This window comes from Rosa rugosa, chromosome 5 (genome assembly GCF_958449725.1).
Source record: "Rosa rugosa chromosome 5, drRosRugo1.1, whole genome shotgun sequence".
NCBI classification, from domain to species: Eukaryota; Viridiplantae; Streptophyta; class Magnoliopsida; order Rosales; family Rosaceae; genus Rosa; species Rosa rugosa.
Genome location: NC_084824.1, coordinates 36,848,941 through 36,865,628, shown reverse-complemented (window position 1 = coordinate 36,865,628; position 16,688 = coordinate 36,848,941). Strand labels below are relative to the sequence as shown.

The 16,688-nt window shown below is 37.2% G+C and overlaps 1 protein-coding gene and 1 long non-coding RNA gene across 4 annotated transcripts; both read left to right on the top strand.

Annotated features, from left to right (window-relative positions):
• Window positions 1–655: 655 nt before the first annotated feature.
• Window positions 656–11,092, top strand: LOC133709417 (uncharacterized). Of its 3 annotated transcripts, none has more exons than XM_062135148.1 (14): window positions 657–840; window positions 926–959; window positions 1,168–1,341; window positions 1,430–1,566; window positions 1,662–1,811; window positions 3,088–3,189; window positions 3,964–4,128; window positions 4,310–4,420; window positions 5,553–5,650; window positions 6,548–6,671; window positions 6,794–6,883; window positions 8,541–8,585; window positions 9,178–9,495; window positions 10,873–11,092. In XM_062135148.1, exons 1-14 carry the CDS (start codon window positions 796–798, stop codon window positions 10,897–10,899), a joined length of 1,620 nt encoding a protein of 539 aa, XP_061991132.1. In that variant the 5' UTR covers window positions 657–795; the 3' UTR covers window positions 10,900–11,092. The 3 variants fall into 3 exon arrangements, with proteins under 3 accessions (XP_061991134.1, XP_061991132.1, XP_061991133.1); XM_062135149.1 differs by lacking the exon at window positions 10,873–11,092 and adding an exon at window positions 10,739–10,872; XM_062135150.1 differs by lacking the exon at window positions 4,310–4,420 and having other exon boundaries at window positions 656–840.
• Window positions 11,093–11,614: 522 nt separating this feature from the next.
• LOC133709419 (uncharacterized) lies at window positions 11,615–15,016 on the top strand. The gene is made up of 3 exons (XR_009846284.1): window positions 11,615–12,768; window positions 13,227–13,309; window positions 13,823–15,016. It is a non-coding gene; the product is annotated as an uncharacterized LOC133709419 (long non-coding RNA).
• The last annotated feature ends 1,672 nt before the right edge of the window (window positions 15,017–16,688 follow it).

Here is a 16,688-nt window from a genome sequence, read left to right as displayed (position 1 = left end):
ATGTTCCTCTATGAGATTATGTTATGTGGCTGGGATCAAGAATCCTATGTTTAGCATTTACTGTTTTGTTTGGTTCTAAAGGATTTGGGCTTGGGCTTTTGGGCTCTCTGTCTTCTTCACTTACCCATGTTAGGATTAGACTACTAGGCTTGAATTTTGGTTCCCAAGTCCAAAATTACTAGTGTCTAAAACTAACGATGGGTTCATACTTTTCCGTAACCTTCCACATCACATCCATTCTTGTAAGCCCCAAGTGCATGAATGTGGCTTGGGTTCACGTGCGTGGCGTGACAGGTGTAATTCTCCTTGAAATATGAATTGGGCTTGTTAGCTCGATTTTTGGGTGTCAACAGATCCAAAGGACTGCCAGTGATGGATTTTGAGCAACAAAATGGATTGAAGAACTTACTTTGTTCCCATTATTTATATACTTTAGTAGATCGTAATTTTGAAGAGATTACAATTACTTTATTCACTTTGCCAACTGAACCAACATGAATATGAGAAATGTTAGCACTTAAAATCAATGAAACATTGAAAGAATTATATAGCCCAACCAGTCTCCTACGTAGTTACGCCCCTGGTTCGGTGGAATAATCAACATTTGACGGAGTCAAAAGTTTTGACGAAAATGTATAACTTTTGTCGTGTCCCTGTTCTCCTAAGCAAGTTGAGCTGCATCAGGCCCTGAATGTTAAAATGGCGGCGCTTTATTTTCGCCTACACCACTAATCAAGTTGAGCTTCTCTCATTCCATTCTCTAATCCCCAATCTCCGACTGCAAACCTAAAACCCATGGCCTTGTTTCGCAGGCTGCTCCCTCTCTGCTCTTCCATCAACGTCTCTCTCTCTCTCTCTCTCTCTCTCTCGATATCTCTCTCTCTGTGTGAAGCTTCTAATCTCATCTGTTTGTGCTTTGTTGCAGAGGGCGAGCTTTTGCTCATCTGGAGCTCTACAAGGTTCACTTCCTCTCTCTGTTGAATTTCGATATGAATTTGTTCAACAATGCCTGAATCTTTTGTGTTTTGTTACTATATGATTGGAACTGCTAATCCATTGGAGGCCTGTAGAAAATGAGTTGCACTATGATTTGTATCGTTTACTGTAAATGTGATTGTCTGTTGATGATTACGAATGAATGGAGCTGTTCAATTTACTTAAACTTAGGTTTTCGGAGTTATGGAGCCATTGCTACACCCGAGCCAACCGTGTTGAAATTTGAGAATGGAGAGACTGCTGATGATGAGATAGCAAAGATTCGGCGGGAATTTGATGCCGCAAAGCAGAGTTTCCTCAAGATTCCACAGGCACTTAAAGAATTGCCGAAGATGAATCCAGAAGGTTTGTCAGTCCAGCATTCCTGTTTCTCAGTTGAGCTTGATTACTCGTGTCAGTTGTGTTATTGATCAATGTCATACATCCAAATTAGGGATATATGTAAATAAAAACCTGAGGTTGGACAGTATTCAAGTTTATGGATTTGACTATGACTACACGCTGGCGCATTACTCGGCAGATTTACAGAACTTGATATATGATCTTGCTAAGGAGCATATGGTCAATGAGGTCAGTTGAGACCCATTGAAGCAATACTAGTAAACTCTCTGGCGCTGATGCTTTGCTCTTGTTTAACTAGAGATATTTGTTTGTGATTGTTTCAGTTCCGGTATCCTGAGGTTTGCATGGAATTTAAGTACGATCCTACATTTCCCATTAGAGGACTGTGCTATGACAAATTGAAAGGGTGTCTCTTGAAGCTGGACTTTTTTGGGTCAATTGAGCCAGATGGATGCTACTATGGTCGTCGAAAGGTACTTCAAAATTAATTATTTTGCTTTGAGTACTGTATAATGTTTTCCAGAACTGGGAGTTTATATGGAGATATTTTCTTTATTTTTTTACTAGGCCCCTAGGCTATAGATAATGCTTCTAAGGTGCTTGATGGGTTCCCAGGAAAAGAAGATAGCAAATTTTGAGGAAAGTAACTATAGTGTTTTGCAGTTAATCAGAAATGTATGGCTTAAGGGATCCACATCATAGTAATGGTTATTCTGTCTTGGGGAATGAGGGATAGAACTTATAAATGATTGATGTTTTCAATTTGGCAACTGAAAAATTAGAAGGTCTAGTCATGAGTTTTTAACTTATTTACATAGAAGATACATGTCCATTCATATAACTTGTGTTCGATTTTAACAGTAAGCAATTTGTTTAATTTTTTCTTACATAAAAGACCATGCTTAATAAACTAAGAACAGTTGTCGCTGCAGAATATGTATTTCACATATTTTGCCAAAAGAACCAAAAGGATTTGTGGGGCATGGAGATAGGGCAGTAGTACTAAGGCTGCAAGGGACTGGGAACTTTGATCTTTAGATCACTTGCTTTAACAGCTTTAGGCCGTAGTCTATGCCATTTCTCATAGTACTTAGTAGTTTCGTATTAACTTAGTAGAACGAATGAATGGCATGGATACCCTATGCCAGGAGATTCATAATTCCAAGAAATTTAAGTAAAGGGATTCATTATTTTAGTTTTCTCTCTGGACGTTGGCCTTACTGTTAAAAAAAAAAATTGTCTTGTAGCTCTTTTTACTCAAATTTAGGAATAAAGTGCATTTACAAAGATGAATTTGTAATGTGACTCACTATGAGAACAGCTGGCCTTTTTTTTTTTTTCTTTGCACAATAACTCGCTGGCCCATGGTTACTAGCTGCCAGAACCCAAACTTGTATGAAATCCTGAGAATCTAATTGCTTATCATCTGGATTTGACCTCATTGCTTTTAAGGATTGTCCAGAGTTCTAATAATTCTTGTTGATTGATGCTTAAAGGAAAAGGTCACCCCTTGCTGTTATTTTTTATTTTATTTTATTATTATTATTATTTTTTGTTTCAACAATATCTATTCACTCACTTCTATTGTAATTTCAATATTGTTTGTATATAATCTTGCTCTTGATTTTTTCTTCTTTGCATTTCAAAATTTTGTTGCATTTCTTTGCCAATTAAAGTTTTTCAATAAGATTTTGGTGCACAAATTTGTTTCTTACCATCCTCTCTCTCTCTCTCTGAAATCTCATGCAGCTTAGTAGGAAGGAAATAGATGAGATATATGGCACAAGGCGTATCGGTCGTGATCAAGCAGGAAGCCTTGTTGGGTTGATGGATTTCTTCTGCTTTAGTGAGGTTAGCTATTCTATTTAATTACCACATTTCTCCCAACAAGTTCCAAGGGAAGGGGTGGGGTTCATTTCATATCTGTAAGGTGGTGATCTCAACATTTCTGCAATAGAACATATACATATGATGAGAATAGTATGGACCTGTTTACACAATCTTTCAGCCATTGGGCAAGTTTTTAACTTTGTTGTCAAGAAACACAAATTAGACCAGAAAGGTTGTACTGCAATCATAATAGAGGAGCTGTCTACTGGAGAAGATACAGAATCCTAAGCCTTTCCATTTGAAATAGAATAACATCTGAGTGATCCCAAATGTAAATTTAAGTATCACCTGTTGCAACCTAAGAATAACAAATGATGGTATTTTTCTCTATGTTACCAGAAACTGCGCCTCTAATGTACCAATGCTCCCTCCTTCCGCCCTTTAGTCTTCACAGATCATTTTGTTTCTTTCCATTTATAGCATCCACACAACAGCCCTCACATATTAAGTTAATAACGGTTCTGCTCTTCCCTTGAACCCCTCCATGTGCAAATTACTTTTTCCACACAAGAAAAAATGCATTAGCTTCCAAAGAATATCGTGCTAAATTAATAGGGTAACAGGCCAGCGAAGAAAGAAATACTCTGTACTTTCATCTCCCTTAAAAAAAAAAAAAATGTACATGTGACCTGCTATCAATGCACAGGTGAACTGCTATCAGTCATCTCCTACGTTATAGGAATAAGTTCACTTTGGTGTAACTCAATTATGTTTTGTCTAAATTGTACTTTATAGGCATGCCTGATTGCAGACATCGTACAATATTTTGTGGATGCTAAGCTGGAATTTGATGCTTGCTACATCTATCAAGATGTAAATCGTGCGATTCAGCATGTTCACCGTACGGGCCTTGTTCATAGAGGAATTCTTTCTGATCCCCGTAAATATCTTGTTAAAAATGTAAGTCCTTTCACATCTGTAAGTGTGTTGTTATGTAGCAAGATGATGTGTTACAATCATGCTGGTGTTGATGACTGCTTTATTGAGAATAAAATCACCCTAGCATCTAATCCAATTGTCTAGTTTGAGGCTTTGAGCTTATTATATATCCTGTTGCTTTTTCTTATCTTGGTCAATATAGGACCAGCTGTTACACTTTCTGAAGATGCTCAGGGAAAAAGGAAAGAAACTTTTCTTGCTGACTAACTCTCCATATTACTTTGTGGATGGAGGAATGCGTTTTTTGTTGGAGGTAAAGTCAAATAACTGGAAATTCTACCCTACCAGTTTTAGCATGCTATTCTGTTGTGAGGAATCATTATCTTCTAAATATGCAGCCTTTCGATAATAGAGGAATTATAAAGTATTGATAGTGTATAGGGGTGGCAATTCATGCTAGGGGTCATTTTTGAGCAGTCTCATTCTGTCTAATGTTAAATATCAGTACCTAATCCTACCCGTTGATTAGTCGAGTCCATTGACTCCACTAATCCAACCTGTTTATAATCTTGTCTTGTTAGGGATGATCTGCTTGTATGGGCATGCATCATGTTTCTGATTTAGGGGTTTACCTGACTATGTATGCTTTTGTTCGTATTTGGGGAGGGGAGGGAGTTGGTGATTCCAGATGTTTGTGGTTAATATTTAGGATCTCGGAGTTTGGGCTATTGAGCGTCCTGGTTTACAACCACATTGAGGGATCAACATGCATGTATAGAATGTCAGTCTTACACATCATCACAACTCTGTACAATTCAATTTTTCCAAGCCAACTTTTGAGTTATACACTTATACTCATGCACTCTAATCTTCAAATCCTTCTGATGTCTTAAGAGTTTAGACATACCATCTTTTTGTCTCATCACTGAAATTGTTACTGACATAGATGCAGTACCGAGGTGTATATGGTTGATTTATAAATTAGTATCCATCTTGTCGAGTGTGAAATTAGATCCTATTGTAGCCTTGGTAACACTTGATTATAAGTAAAGTGTTGAAGCTGTATATGAGACTTGCTAGGTTTTATATGTGGTGCTAGCCACAGAAGCCAACCTTGAAGAAGATGGCCACCATTTTTGAGAAAAGAAGGGCACAACCAGAATCGGTTTGGTTTGGCTGGAAGGGGTTTTAGTTGTTGCACTAGGGAAGGATCCCACAAATTCATGGCTTCCGTCTCATAACTGCCAGCCACTTCGAGCTAAATAGGAGGGGGTTCTGTATGATCTGGGAAAAAAAAAAAAAAAGTTGATGCGTGCTTAAGAAAGGTTTGGTTTGTCTGTTATTCATGTGAACGTGAATGTGTCTGTGCATAGGTTAATATCTTATATTTCTCGTTTGGCATTTTGTGGATTAATTAGTTGAAGTCTAATATGGCTTTTTGTTAGGATTCTTTGGGTTGTAATGACTCTTGGAGGGAACTTTTTGACGTTGTGATTGCCAAAGCCAATAAGCCAGATTTCTACACATCTGAGCATCCATTCCGGTGTGTATCTTCAACTTTGTTTTCTGTTTCATAAATAGTTACATGACAAGGTGCTTTGTTTTGTTTACTTCTTAAAAAAAAAAAAAAAAAAAAAAAAAACTGTGGTTGTGCTCAGTTTTCTTTTCGGCTTTTCTAACAAAAAAATTTGTAGTTGCATTGGGAATTCACATGAACACTGAGGTGAGGTGGAATCCGGATACACACTATTTCTTTAAACAATAAGAATTGAGGTTATGTTTCAACTGTTGGACTGAGGGTTTGACCAGTATTTCAAATGCCTGACCCATAGAGGTGGAAGAAAATGGCCTCAGGGCATCGGTCTGTTTTGCAAAAGGCACAGTAGGCACATGCTTCTCCAGTGAAGCATGCCCTTCTTGTTGAGGTGGTGGAAAACTCATCCAAGCGTATGTGGAGATGACATCAAGATCTGGCCTTTCTTTTTCTTTTTTATTATAGAAAACCGAAAGCGACAGCTTTGGGAGTGGGTTTTGAAAAAGTTGCAACCTACGTTGTTTTGCTTTCTCAGCCAAATATGCCCAAGTCTTTCACTTTAACCAATAACACCCAACTCTAAAGCACTCCCATTTGCACTCGGGAGAGCTTATGCGTCAAGGCTTCAAGACTATGAGGCGCAATGTGAGACAAAAACGCCCTGGCTATTTAAAACTTTGGTTTTGACTGTTGGTTCCTTGTATAGAAGTTGAGTGTCAAACGGTGAATGCCTGTACCATTTATGTTATACACCTAAAAATTGGTAAATATTTACCAATAGTTTCTTCGAACCTCTTGTTTTGTGTACTTTGGTATCCTTTTCTTAGTTCAGTTTTATTCTTTATTTCTGCAAGAAAAGCTAACATTGTAGCTTCTATGGTGTTTTGTGAAACTTGTTTTCTGCAGTTGTTATGATGCAGAGAAGGATAATTTAGCTTTCATGAAGGTGGATGCGTTCCTTCCTAATAAAATTTATTACCATGGATGCCTGAAATCATTCCTTCAAATTACTAAGTGGAAGGGACCAGAGGTATTAACATATCATTTGATTTTATTATTATTATTTTTTTTTTTTTCAAACTTCTCATATAGAGGTATTATTATTCTGTTTGATTAATTAAAACTAATCCTTTCCCTACACCCCTTTGGTAGGTGATATACTTTGGTGATCATCTCTTTAGCGACCTAAGGGGACCATCAAAAGCTGGTTGGCGCACTGCTGCTATAATCCATGAACTAGAAGTATGACTTTCTCCATAATTCTTCTGAATGTTGTGTTATATATTCAGAATAGTGTTTTACAATTTGCATAATTTTACAGTCTAATAGGTAAAAGGAATGGTGATCTTAGAAATAGGAGCAGAGCTCTTCGTAGTGTTATGCTACTGAAAAGGATCTAACTGTTGATCCTGCAGAGTTGATAAAGGTCTTCAAAAGCTGTAGTTGTTGCATCTTTCTGGTTCTCTCAACTCCTGCTTTTGGTCTATTACACTGTTGGTGATGAGAATCATAATTTGAGTCCTCGCTCTGCAATCGGTATATTAACCGAGCCCCTGATATGTCCGATCTGCATGGCTGAAAGTTTGTTTCTTTGGGTAATAACTTTATTTATTTTTGAGAATTTTGGGTGATAACTCTTATTCTGTATGATTAAGTTGAGTTTAATTAGACCAGGCCGACCCAGAGAGGACTCACGAGGCCACTGGATGGTTTATATAAACTTTCTAAAGAAGAAGTTGAGTATACCCTAGCTTAGGCAGAAGTTTATTTTGTTAAGCCTAGCAATATTTAAGCAGAAAGTATATCATAGCTTAAGCAGAAGGAGTGTGTGTATATGTGTGTCTTCAGTTCATGAATGTTGACGTCATCGTCCTTTTGTTCTCTTTGGTGGTTGATGGAAAATGAAGAGTCTTCCTGTTCCTTCCAGAGTTCTCTTGGGTTTTCTTCTGTTTTTGACAGTTGTTTTTTTATTTTTGTGTTTTGTGTTTTTTTTTTTTGGGTCTTATGTTTTGTTTTCCTAAGCCATTAGCTGTCAGTCATTAATAATTAGTCTTTTAGGGTTTCTAGAGGTAATTTATGAGGGTCATTTAATCTTTGGTCTGGAATTAGAGCGAATGAGATTGATTGTGTTTTGTTACAAACAATATCCCCTCAAGTGATTCATGAGAAGTCTTGGTGTGACTCCCAAGACATTTTGGTGCGATGCCAAGAACCCTTTTGGTGTGATTCTAGGTTTATCTAATTTCTCTTCCTTTCCCTTCAATTCCAGCTCTTAAATCAGAAGACCCATTCCCCCACAGAGCATAACCCTGAACCCCACCTTCTCAGACCATAAACATATAAACCCCTAGGTTATCCTACATCAGTGGTCTTCTGACAGAAGGTTTTATTTACATTTTTAGCCTTTACATCAAATGATCTACCATTTTAAGTGACTCTTTTGCATTACAACTAGAAGTTGTAGCCTTTCTGTTGTTTGTATTATATTTTTACATCATTTGTACCTGATTTTGTGGCCCCATCCCTCTTCTTTCTTCCCCAACTTTGATGTCGAGTTTTGGAGCTCTACCCACAGCTGATAAAGTCATTTGTGTCATACTGTTTTACATTTATTTGTCGGTTTGCCTTGATATCAGCTAGTATAATCTAGTCTTCTCATTAAGGTGAGAGCAACCTGGGTTACTACTAATCCTTTCCAAATAATTGGATAATCACTGGTCAAAAGAAAACACCATTTTGGAGATTTTATCAACACCTAGCTTTGGATAATCAATGGTCAGATCTGGTAGTTTATGAGATGCGCTGTTTGGCTTTTATGAACATTTCAGATTAAGTCTTGTTTATTTATTTTTTATTTATTATGATTTCACATTATTGAAATGCTCCATTAATTTTGTAGAATGAAATACGTATACAAAATGAGGATGCTTACCGCGTGGAGCAGGTATATTTTTTGAAAATGTTCTCATTTTAATTTACTGGGTGGTGGTCTCATATTTTATTTTATTGTATTTTTTTTTCGGTGGGTTGGGAATATTTTTGTTTCTTCTTGAAGTTGGTGTACAACTACTATAGATTGACTACGAGCAACATCTAGTAATTACATGAAACATTATTTTATCATCTTTAGAGTACTCTTTCCTGGTCTTTAGTTAAAAATTTTAATTTTTTATGACAATTGAGTTTTCAACTCTCTTTTGACCGTCTCTCTTTCATTCAGTGCACCCATGAAATCTGTTAAAATTATTTGACAAAGCAATTTATCTAAATAGTTGATGAGCTTCTGTTCTCATTGATGTAGAACAAAGAGATTAGAATGTAGAGAAACTACAGGAAATTAGAAATTCTGGTATTGGAATCAACATTGCAATAGTAGATTTTAAGTGTTGGGTACAACGTCGATTCCGGTAGATAGGATGAACTGATGTTGCATAATGGCCAAAATCCTTGATGTGTATGGAGAATTTCTTCTGTTCAAAGTAGTTAATTTTCTTATATTTTTTAAGTTTGCCACTGAAACTTCTTTCTGGACACAGGCAAAATTTCATATATTCCAAGAATTGCTTGGTAGACTGCATGCAACGGTAGCTAATAGTCAGAAAAGTGAGGACAAGTTACTGTTGGAGGAGCTAAATGAGTGCAGGCGTAAGGCAAGCTACAAGATGAAGAGAATGTTCAATAGCTCTTTCGGAGCCACCTTCCTTACGGATAAAGGTCAAGAATCTGCTTTCGCGTATCATATTCATCAATATGCAGATGTCTATACCAGTAAGCCAGAGAATTTTTTGCTCTATCCACCTGAAGCATGGCTTCATGCACCCTACGATATTAAGATTATGCCACATCATGTGAAGGTTCGTCTGACTTATATCTTTTAATAATCCCTTGATATGACTATCATATCTCTTATTTAAACGTGCTCTTCTCTGGTATGCCTCTAGTAAATTTAAGTAGAGCTAGTTTTAGGATAAAAGTTGAACTTGTTGCTCTTTTAAGGTGTGTGTATAGTTGCGTTACTAAATATTTACTAGAAAAGAAAATAGGTCACAACCAACTAATTCTGTATTATTGTGAAGTCTTTAAAATGTAATAAACTAAGAAGACACTATGCAAGTCTAGATATTACTTTCTCATAAACTGTAGCAATTCTTTACATTTGCTTTCCCATGCAATATATATCTGTGATGTTGTCCCTTGTGTTAGGATCTATAGCTGTGGAAAGTTTGGATATTCTGTTTTCATGATTGATGGGTTGTATGCGATCTTTTTACATCTTTTGTTGACCTTTAGCATACATTCATAATATACCAGGGATGACAATCTCTTTGCATGACATAATCTTACTGAACTTCCATGAAACTCAGCTCTTTTTTGTTCTTTCCACAATTGTATGTATTTCAAATTTTATTTCCACCATCATGTTGTGCATTTGCTCATTTTCTGTTATTCATATATTTTCTCTTTATTTCCGTTTTCATTTCCAAACTTTTGTTGGAAATTTCTAATCTTATGATGTGCCTGCACTGGAAGTGCTTTTCGAAGCTCCAGCTTTGGAGCTCATTCCTGCATAATCGTTGTTACTCTGCTATAAAACTTTTTCCGTTACCTTACAGTAAGCTGATTATTGAAGTTATTAATTCTGGGGAGGGGAGATTAAAATAAGTAGGCTGATAGTCTAACTTCATAATAAACTTTACTGACAGAAAATATAATTGAATAATTTATTCCTGAACTTTAGTCATAAGAGATCTGTCCATGCATTTCCATATCTATCAGTGGATATAATACCAATTTTCTTATGCTCAAGTATGTGGCCAGGATTGAAAAATTGATGTTATGAAGTCTAATTCTTGGTTTAACCCCATCACTTGCTCGTTCATTCTGATCAGGTTTCCATTGTTTTTTCATTAATTTCTTTATTAAAAAAATTAAATATGCTTCTCGAGGCCAATGAATAATGTGTTAGGAACTCCTTTTCTACTACAGATATTGATTTGACATAGATTTTGATATTGTTATCTCCATGTCAATTATATCTATTTGTTTTTTTCCTGATTCCCTACCAAGCCTTAAAATGCATGCTCAATCTGTATACAGTGGATGTTAGGCTTTTGATGTGTGCAAGCTCTCACTAGCTGGAGACTAGAGCCATTTTTCAGCTGAGCTGTTCTATCATAACATGTATAGATAATCTGTCCATTCTGACGTTTCCGAGAGCATGCTTCTTTCAGGTTTCATCCATCTTGTTCAAGACTTGATATATATCATCTTACGACATGGTCAGGAATGAGGTATCATGCAGATACATGCTTTGTGTTCATTGCGGTATGCTGGGTATGCTCAAATACCAGAGTTCGGACACAATTTTTGTACCATTTGTAAGAATATGCACAAGAACTTAAGCTGCAAGTTCTTCATATTGAAGCCAAAATGCAAATTCCATTCTTTTGACTCATAGAATTCAAAAAATTAGTCACTGAAAATAAAATAAAATAAAAGAATAAAGAATAAAAAAGAAATCTTTTATTTGAAAAAAAAAATTATTTGAAGAAAATAAAAAATAAAAAGGTTTTTGTCATTTTACCCTAATTCTAGGGTCATTTATCCCACTTACCCCAATAAGTTTTTTTTTTAATTCCCCCTTATCCATGAAGACTTTTGTAAGTTCTTCTCTAATAGCTAATGTATTTTAGGAAAACTGAAATTGGGAGATAATTGAGTCGTGATATTATTGATAATAGTGACCTCTTTATATAGAGGATTACAAGCATAGAATCAGAGTTGTACATGAAAACATAATAATATAATGAATGGATATCTACAAAGATATCTCTGATATTTTCTATAATATTAACCCTATTACAATTTTCACAAGTAACTAGAGTTTGAGACAGACACATATTCTGGATTTACTTGAACACTCATTCTTGTGTCGCTCAAATGTGGTGCTTCTTTCGTTGCCTTGTCAAAAACTTTGCTGAGTAACAAAAACTCAATGACACAAAAATAACCTCGGTCGAAGGAGAAAAAGAGTACAACACACCCTTCACGTTTCGAGATTAAATGTGTAGACATCTCTTCCTGATGTCTGCATCTTCCTCTGATGACAATGGTCATGGGAGTTCAGAACTTCTGTAAACGATGCTACTAACATGTTTCTCAAAAGTGGAATTAGGCAGTGACTTAGTGAACAAGTCTGCCACACTGTCCTCAAATCGAAGCTAGTTCATTTTGATCTTGAGGAGAGTCTGTTGTTGCTGATGATGCTTGGTGTTGCCGCTTTTGATGTAACCTTGCTTCATTTATTTAATGCAAGCAGCATTATCCTCATAAATGCTCGTAGGCTCATTTGTTGTAGACTTTAAACCATAATTGCTTTAAGGAGGGTAGAATGTAGTAGTACCCCGAAAATTCGTTATTATTTTTCGAGGATTTTCCAGAATTTAATTAGTGGTTATCGGATGGTTTCGTGGCTCGTGGATGGAGTGGAAGTGTTTCGGGCGAATAATTATTCAAGAAGCGTCATTTTAGGGGGGGGGGGGCGCAAGGGTTGACTTTTTATTCGTTGGGTTTCTCTGAAAACTTTCTTCAAGAAAGTCGTAGAGCGCGTCGATACGAGTTTGTGGACATGTGGAACGCGGATATCGGAGTTCATATGGAGAAGTTATGGCCATTGGAAAAAGTTTCCATTTTGGTATATATGGGAAATTTCCAGAAAAAATATCAGAAAAATCAGAGTTTCCATTTTCGGAAAGTTTTCTCTCTCTTCTCTCCCGAGCCCAAGTCGCTCTCTCCACTTCGGCGATTTCTCCCTCGTCCGGCCACCATAGGACGTGAAACCAAGTGGGCTTTCTTCGCCTTAATCTCCTCTACAAGTCTGTGGAAGCCATCGAGTGTGGGTCGAGCTGTGTTGGGCGCTGCAAGGCCGAGAAGAGGCCGTGACGGAGCTGCAATCGCTTTCGTCGGAACTGGAGATTTCGGGCATCTTTGCCGGTGATTCTTGAGGGCTTTTGAAGCCCAGAAGACGTAGAAGCTTTCTCCTAAGGTGGCTTGCAACGATTCAACTTGTGGAGATCGAATTTTGGAATTTGAGATTCTAGAGTTCATCGAAATTCAAAGCTTTCGAGGTAAATTCCGGCCATATGGCTTTGATTTAGACTTTGTGCTAGTTATGAAAGTTGTAATTGGAGTTCATATGAAAAACTTTTGTGTTGGGAGTTTTGTCAAATTCCGACTTTGGGCCGACAGCGGGGCCGCCACTGTGGTAGTTTTCAGTTTTTGTTCTTGATTTTGATCTACTCGTCGATATGAGCATTTCGATATACAACACTTAATATTTGGAGATCGTATGAGCATGTTAGGGTTTTCACGGTTTCGAACCGATTATTCGATCCGTGAGGATTTGAGTGTTCGATCGACTTGTGGTTTTGACATATCGATCGTAGAAGTATTCCGGAGACTTTGGATGGTCTCGGATGTGGTTTCGCCTCAATTGGCGTCACTTTTGTGATTTTAGTTGAAAATGGGGTTTCAAACTTTAATCACTTTGTGATTCGCGCACTGAATCGAGACCGTATGTGTTTAGGTACTTGACAGGCTTGTGTTGAGCGGATTGCGGCGATTTGTGCTTGTCTTGGTTAGTGTGTGAAGACGCAGCGGGATTCAGAGGTGAGTAATCTTACAAGGTTCATTTAAGAACAGAATACCATGATCGTTTTGAGAGTTATTTATTTAACTGCAAACTATAGTTAGTATTAGTGGCATTCCTGAGTGGATGACTTCATATATATATATATATATATATATATATATATATATATATATATTTACGTGAAATATATATGTATTGGTGGTTTCGTTGTGATGCGAACAATATTTGAAAATGAGTTCATTATTGCTCGAGAATGGTGAAATTGTGTATTGAGTTGTGATTGTAGAATTTCATGTGTTGAGATACCATGAGTCTAGTACGACAGTCTTAATTGAGATTTAAGATATGGTAGCTTGTGTAGGAATATCTGTGTGATGATTCGATGACATCAATGTGATGAATCTTTGTGATGATTGTCATGTAAAGCTTGTGTAGGAATATCTGTGTGATGATTCGATGACATCAATGTGATGAATCTTTGTGATGATTGCTATCTGTGTGATGACCGGCGAAATTTGTGTGATGATCAGTTGGATGATTGCTATCTGTGTGATGTGTGATGATCAGTTGGACGATTGCTATCTGTGTGATGACCGGTGAAATCTGTGTGATGATCAGTTGGACGATTGCTATCTGTGTGATGACCGGTGAAATCTGTGTGATGATCAGTAGGATGATGGCTATCTGTGTGATGACCGGTGAACTCTGTGTGATGACTGCTCGGTAGCGAAGTTGAATTGTTATTAAGTTAACAAAGATCGAGAGGTCTGCTGTGATGGTCGGAGCTACCTACGGATGTCAGAGTGTGAGGTTATGATGATTACTATGACTTGAATTGTTTGTCTTAATGTGACATCCTGAACTAAAACTGTACGCAGGGATTACTATGAACTGCTGTGCTTGTTTTGAATTGTGATTGCCTTGTTTTCTTCTTGATTTTATTGATTTATGGTTTGATTGATCTTAAAGGCCATAGTGGTTACGATTGTGCTCTGTGTGAGGATAGGAAGGTGATTCATTGTTTTCACCATTGATGTCATGTTGATGACAAAGGCTTCGGGTGGGAAGGAAATGAGTGTGATCTTTGTGACTCACCGTTGTGCGTCAAAAGATATGAAGGTGATTCATTCTTTTCACCTTTGATGTCATGTTGATGACAAAGGCTTCCGGTGGGAAGGAAATGAGTGTGATCTTTGTGACTCGCCGTTGTGCGTCAAAGGATTTCCAAACATTACTTGAGGAGGTTTTGTTTGATTGGAATTTGTGTAATTAGATGCTAGGTTGAGAATCTGAGCATGCAGTTTTAGTCACGAGTTGACCTACATAAGCATGTTATGGAAGGTTATGAAACAGATGGCTGTAGTTGTGAGTTATGTGCTTATCGTTGTTAGGTTGAGGTGACTTAAGAATGTGTTTCTGCTTTGTGGTTTTGAGTTTACTCATACGAGTTTTCATAAGCTTATCGGGTTTGTTGTGTGGCAACCCGGTGCACTATTCAATGGTATAGGGGTTAATCCTGCATGTCAGGACAATCGTGGTGGAAGCTGAGATCGCGTGCTTACAGCTATACGGTAGGAAGCCAATTTTGTGACTTTACTGTTGGAAAGACTTCCGTTGTAGTAGCTATGAGGAGCATTTACGTTTTATTTTATTGTGACAATTTAATTCGTAAGCATATGTAATATATGACTCTGTGGAGCGGGTCTGTATTGACATAGTAGGTTCAGGGCATTAGTATGTACTTGATTTAAAAGGAAAAAGTTTTCCAGATATTTTGTATTGATGGCTGAACCATCACGCTTGTATAATTATGAGATTATATATCGATTTTTATTTGTGTTAAAAATTAGGGGTGTGACACTTGTCTTAGAGACGCGAGGGCATTCACATATCCCTTTCCAATCAAGTAGTCACTTTAGTGAGCGTTTCAACCTCATTGCAAAAGCGCTCCGTGGTTTAGAGCCACTTGACTTGGGTAAATGCAGTTCACCATGAACCTTCATGTGTATTCTGTATCTAGATCCCCATAAAGATACGTAGTGGTGACCACATTCATAAGCTGTATGTTCAGTTATTCAGAAACTACCAATCTAACAAGGTAATGGAGTGCAATGACATCAATTACGAGAGAATATGTCTCCTCATAGTCAATTCCAGGGCGTTTTGTGAGAAGCCTTGCGCCATAAGACGAGATTACCATATATCCTTTTCTCATCACGCTTTCTAACGAAGACCCATTAGTCAATAGGTTTTATGTTAGGAGGTGTTGGCATCACTGGCTCGAAAAACCTTCATCTTCGTTAGAGAATCCAACTTAACCTGGATCGCATCTTTTCATTTAGGCCAATTTTCTCTATGTTGACATTCATTCATCAACGGAGCGTGGTTCAATATCATCGGACTTAACAAACTCATGCGCTATGAAATGCGCAAATACATCATCAATTATGATGGAGTTTTTATCCCATGTCTCATGTACACTAGTGTAATTTTCAATGAGCTCTATATTCTCAGGAATAGGTTCTGACGTTGAGACGTCCCCCAACGATAACCTTAATTTGGAATGTTCTCATGAGACGGATTTTGAGTGTCGATGATCAAAGGATTCAGTTGTGCCAAAGTATCCATCGAATCCACGGGCCTCCCAAGCATCCTAGCTAGGGCCATGGCCTGTAACGCCAGAGTGTCACTCTCTATGGCGTTGGCGCCATGTCTACCTCCTTGTAGGGTGGTGCTACGTCCTCTCGTATTGATGTCCACTTTTAGTCCACTTCCCCTAAAAGTGGACTACCCAAAACCTGCAAACATACTATAACACTTCTTAATAATCATAACCATCCTCATCTGTTGGAGCCTACCTGCTCTCCATAATTCATAACCAACTCCCCAACAATTTCAATAAATCTAAATCTACTCAGAATACAAAGTTATACAAATGTTAGTAATCAGAGCAATCTAAGAATTAAACCGCTATATCACATAAGTAGATTAAATAGTAACCTACAACGAAGAGGGAAGTGGTGGAGAACTCCTATGCAAGCCCGATCTCAACCTATCTACAGATTGGGCACACAAACTAAAAAGCCCAGGGAAAAGCATTTAGAAAACTATTAGAGTTGGTGGACGAAAAATAAATAATTTCAACGAATTAAAAAATAGAATTTAGTGCTTTCCTAAATTTAATTTCCTATAAAAACAAGGGCTAAATACTGGTTGCTACCCTGTGGTTTAGGTCCAGAATTAATTCAGTCCCTGGACTTCTAATTTCATCAAAAACACCCCTGCACTTTCAATTTTGATATAATAGGTCAAATTCGTTAATATTCTGTTATGGGTTCAAGTTATAGTTAGATTATTTGTTGAAAAACTATTTATTTGATAGATTTCTAATAGTGG

What these genes read in the sequence shown, in the direction of transcription:
- LOC133709417 (XM_062135148.1), top strand. Translation starts at nt 796, where the DNA reads ATGGCCTTGTTTCGCAGGCTGCTCCCTCTCTGCTCTTCCATCAAC. An exon ending in ACATCTGAGCATCCATTCCG is followed by an intron (nt 5,651 to 6,547) that starts GTGTGTATCTTC and finishes TGTTTTCTGCAG; the next exon opens with TTGTTATGATGCAGAGAAGG. An exon ending in CTATAATCCATGAACTAGAA is followed by an intron (nt 6,884 to 8,540) that starts GTATGACTTTCT and finishes TTAATTTTGTAG; the next exon opens with AATGAAATACGTATACAAAA.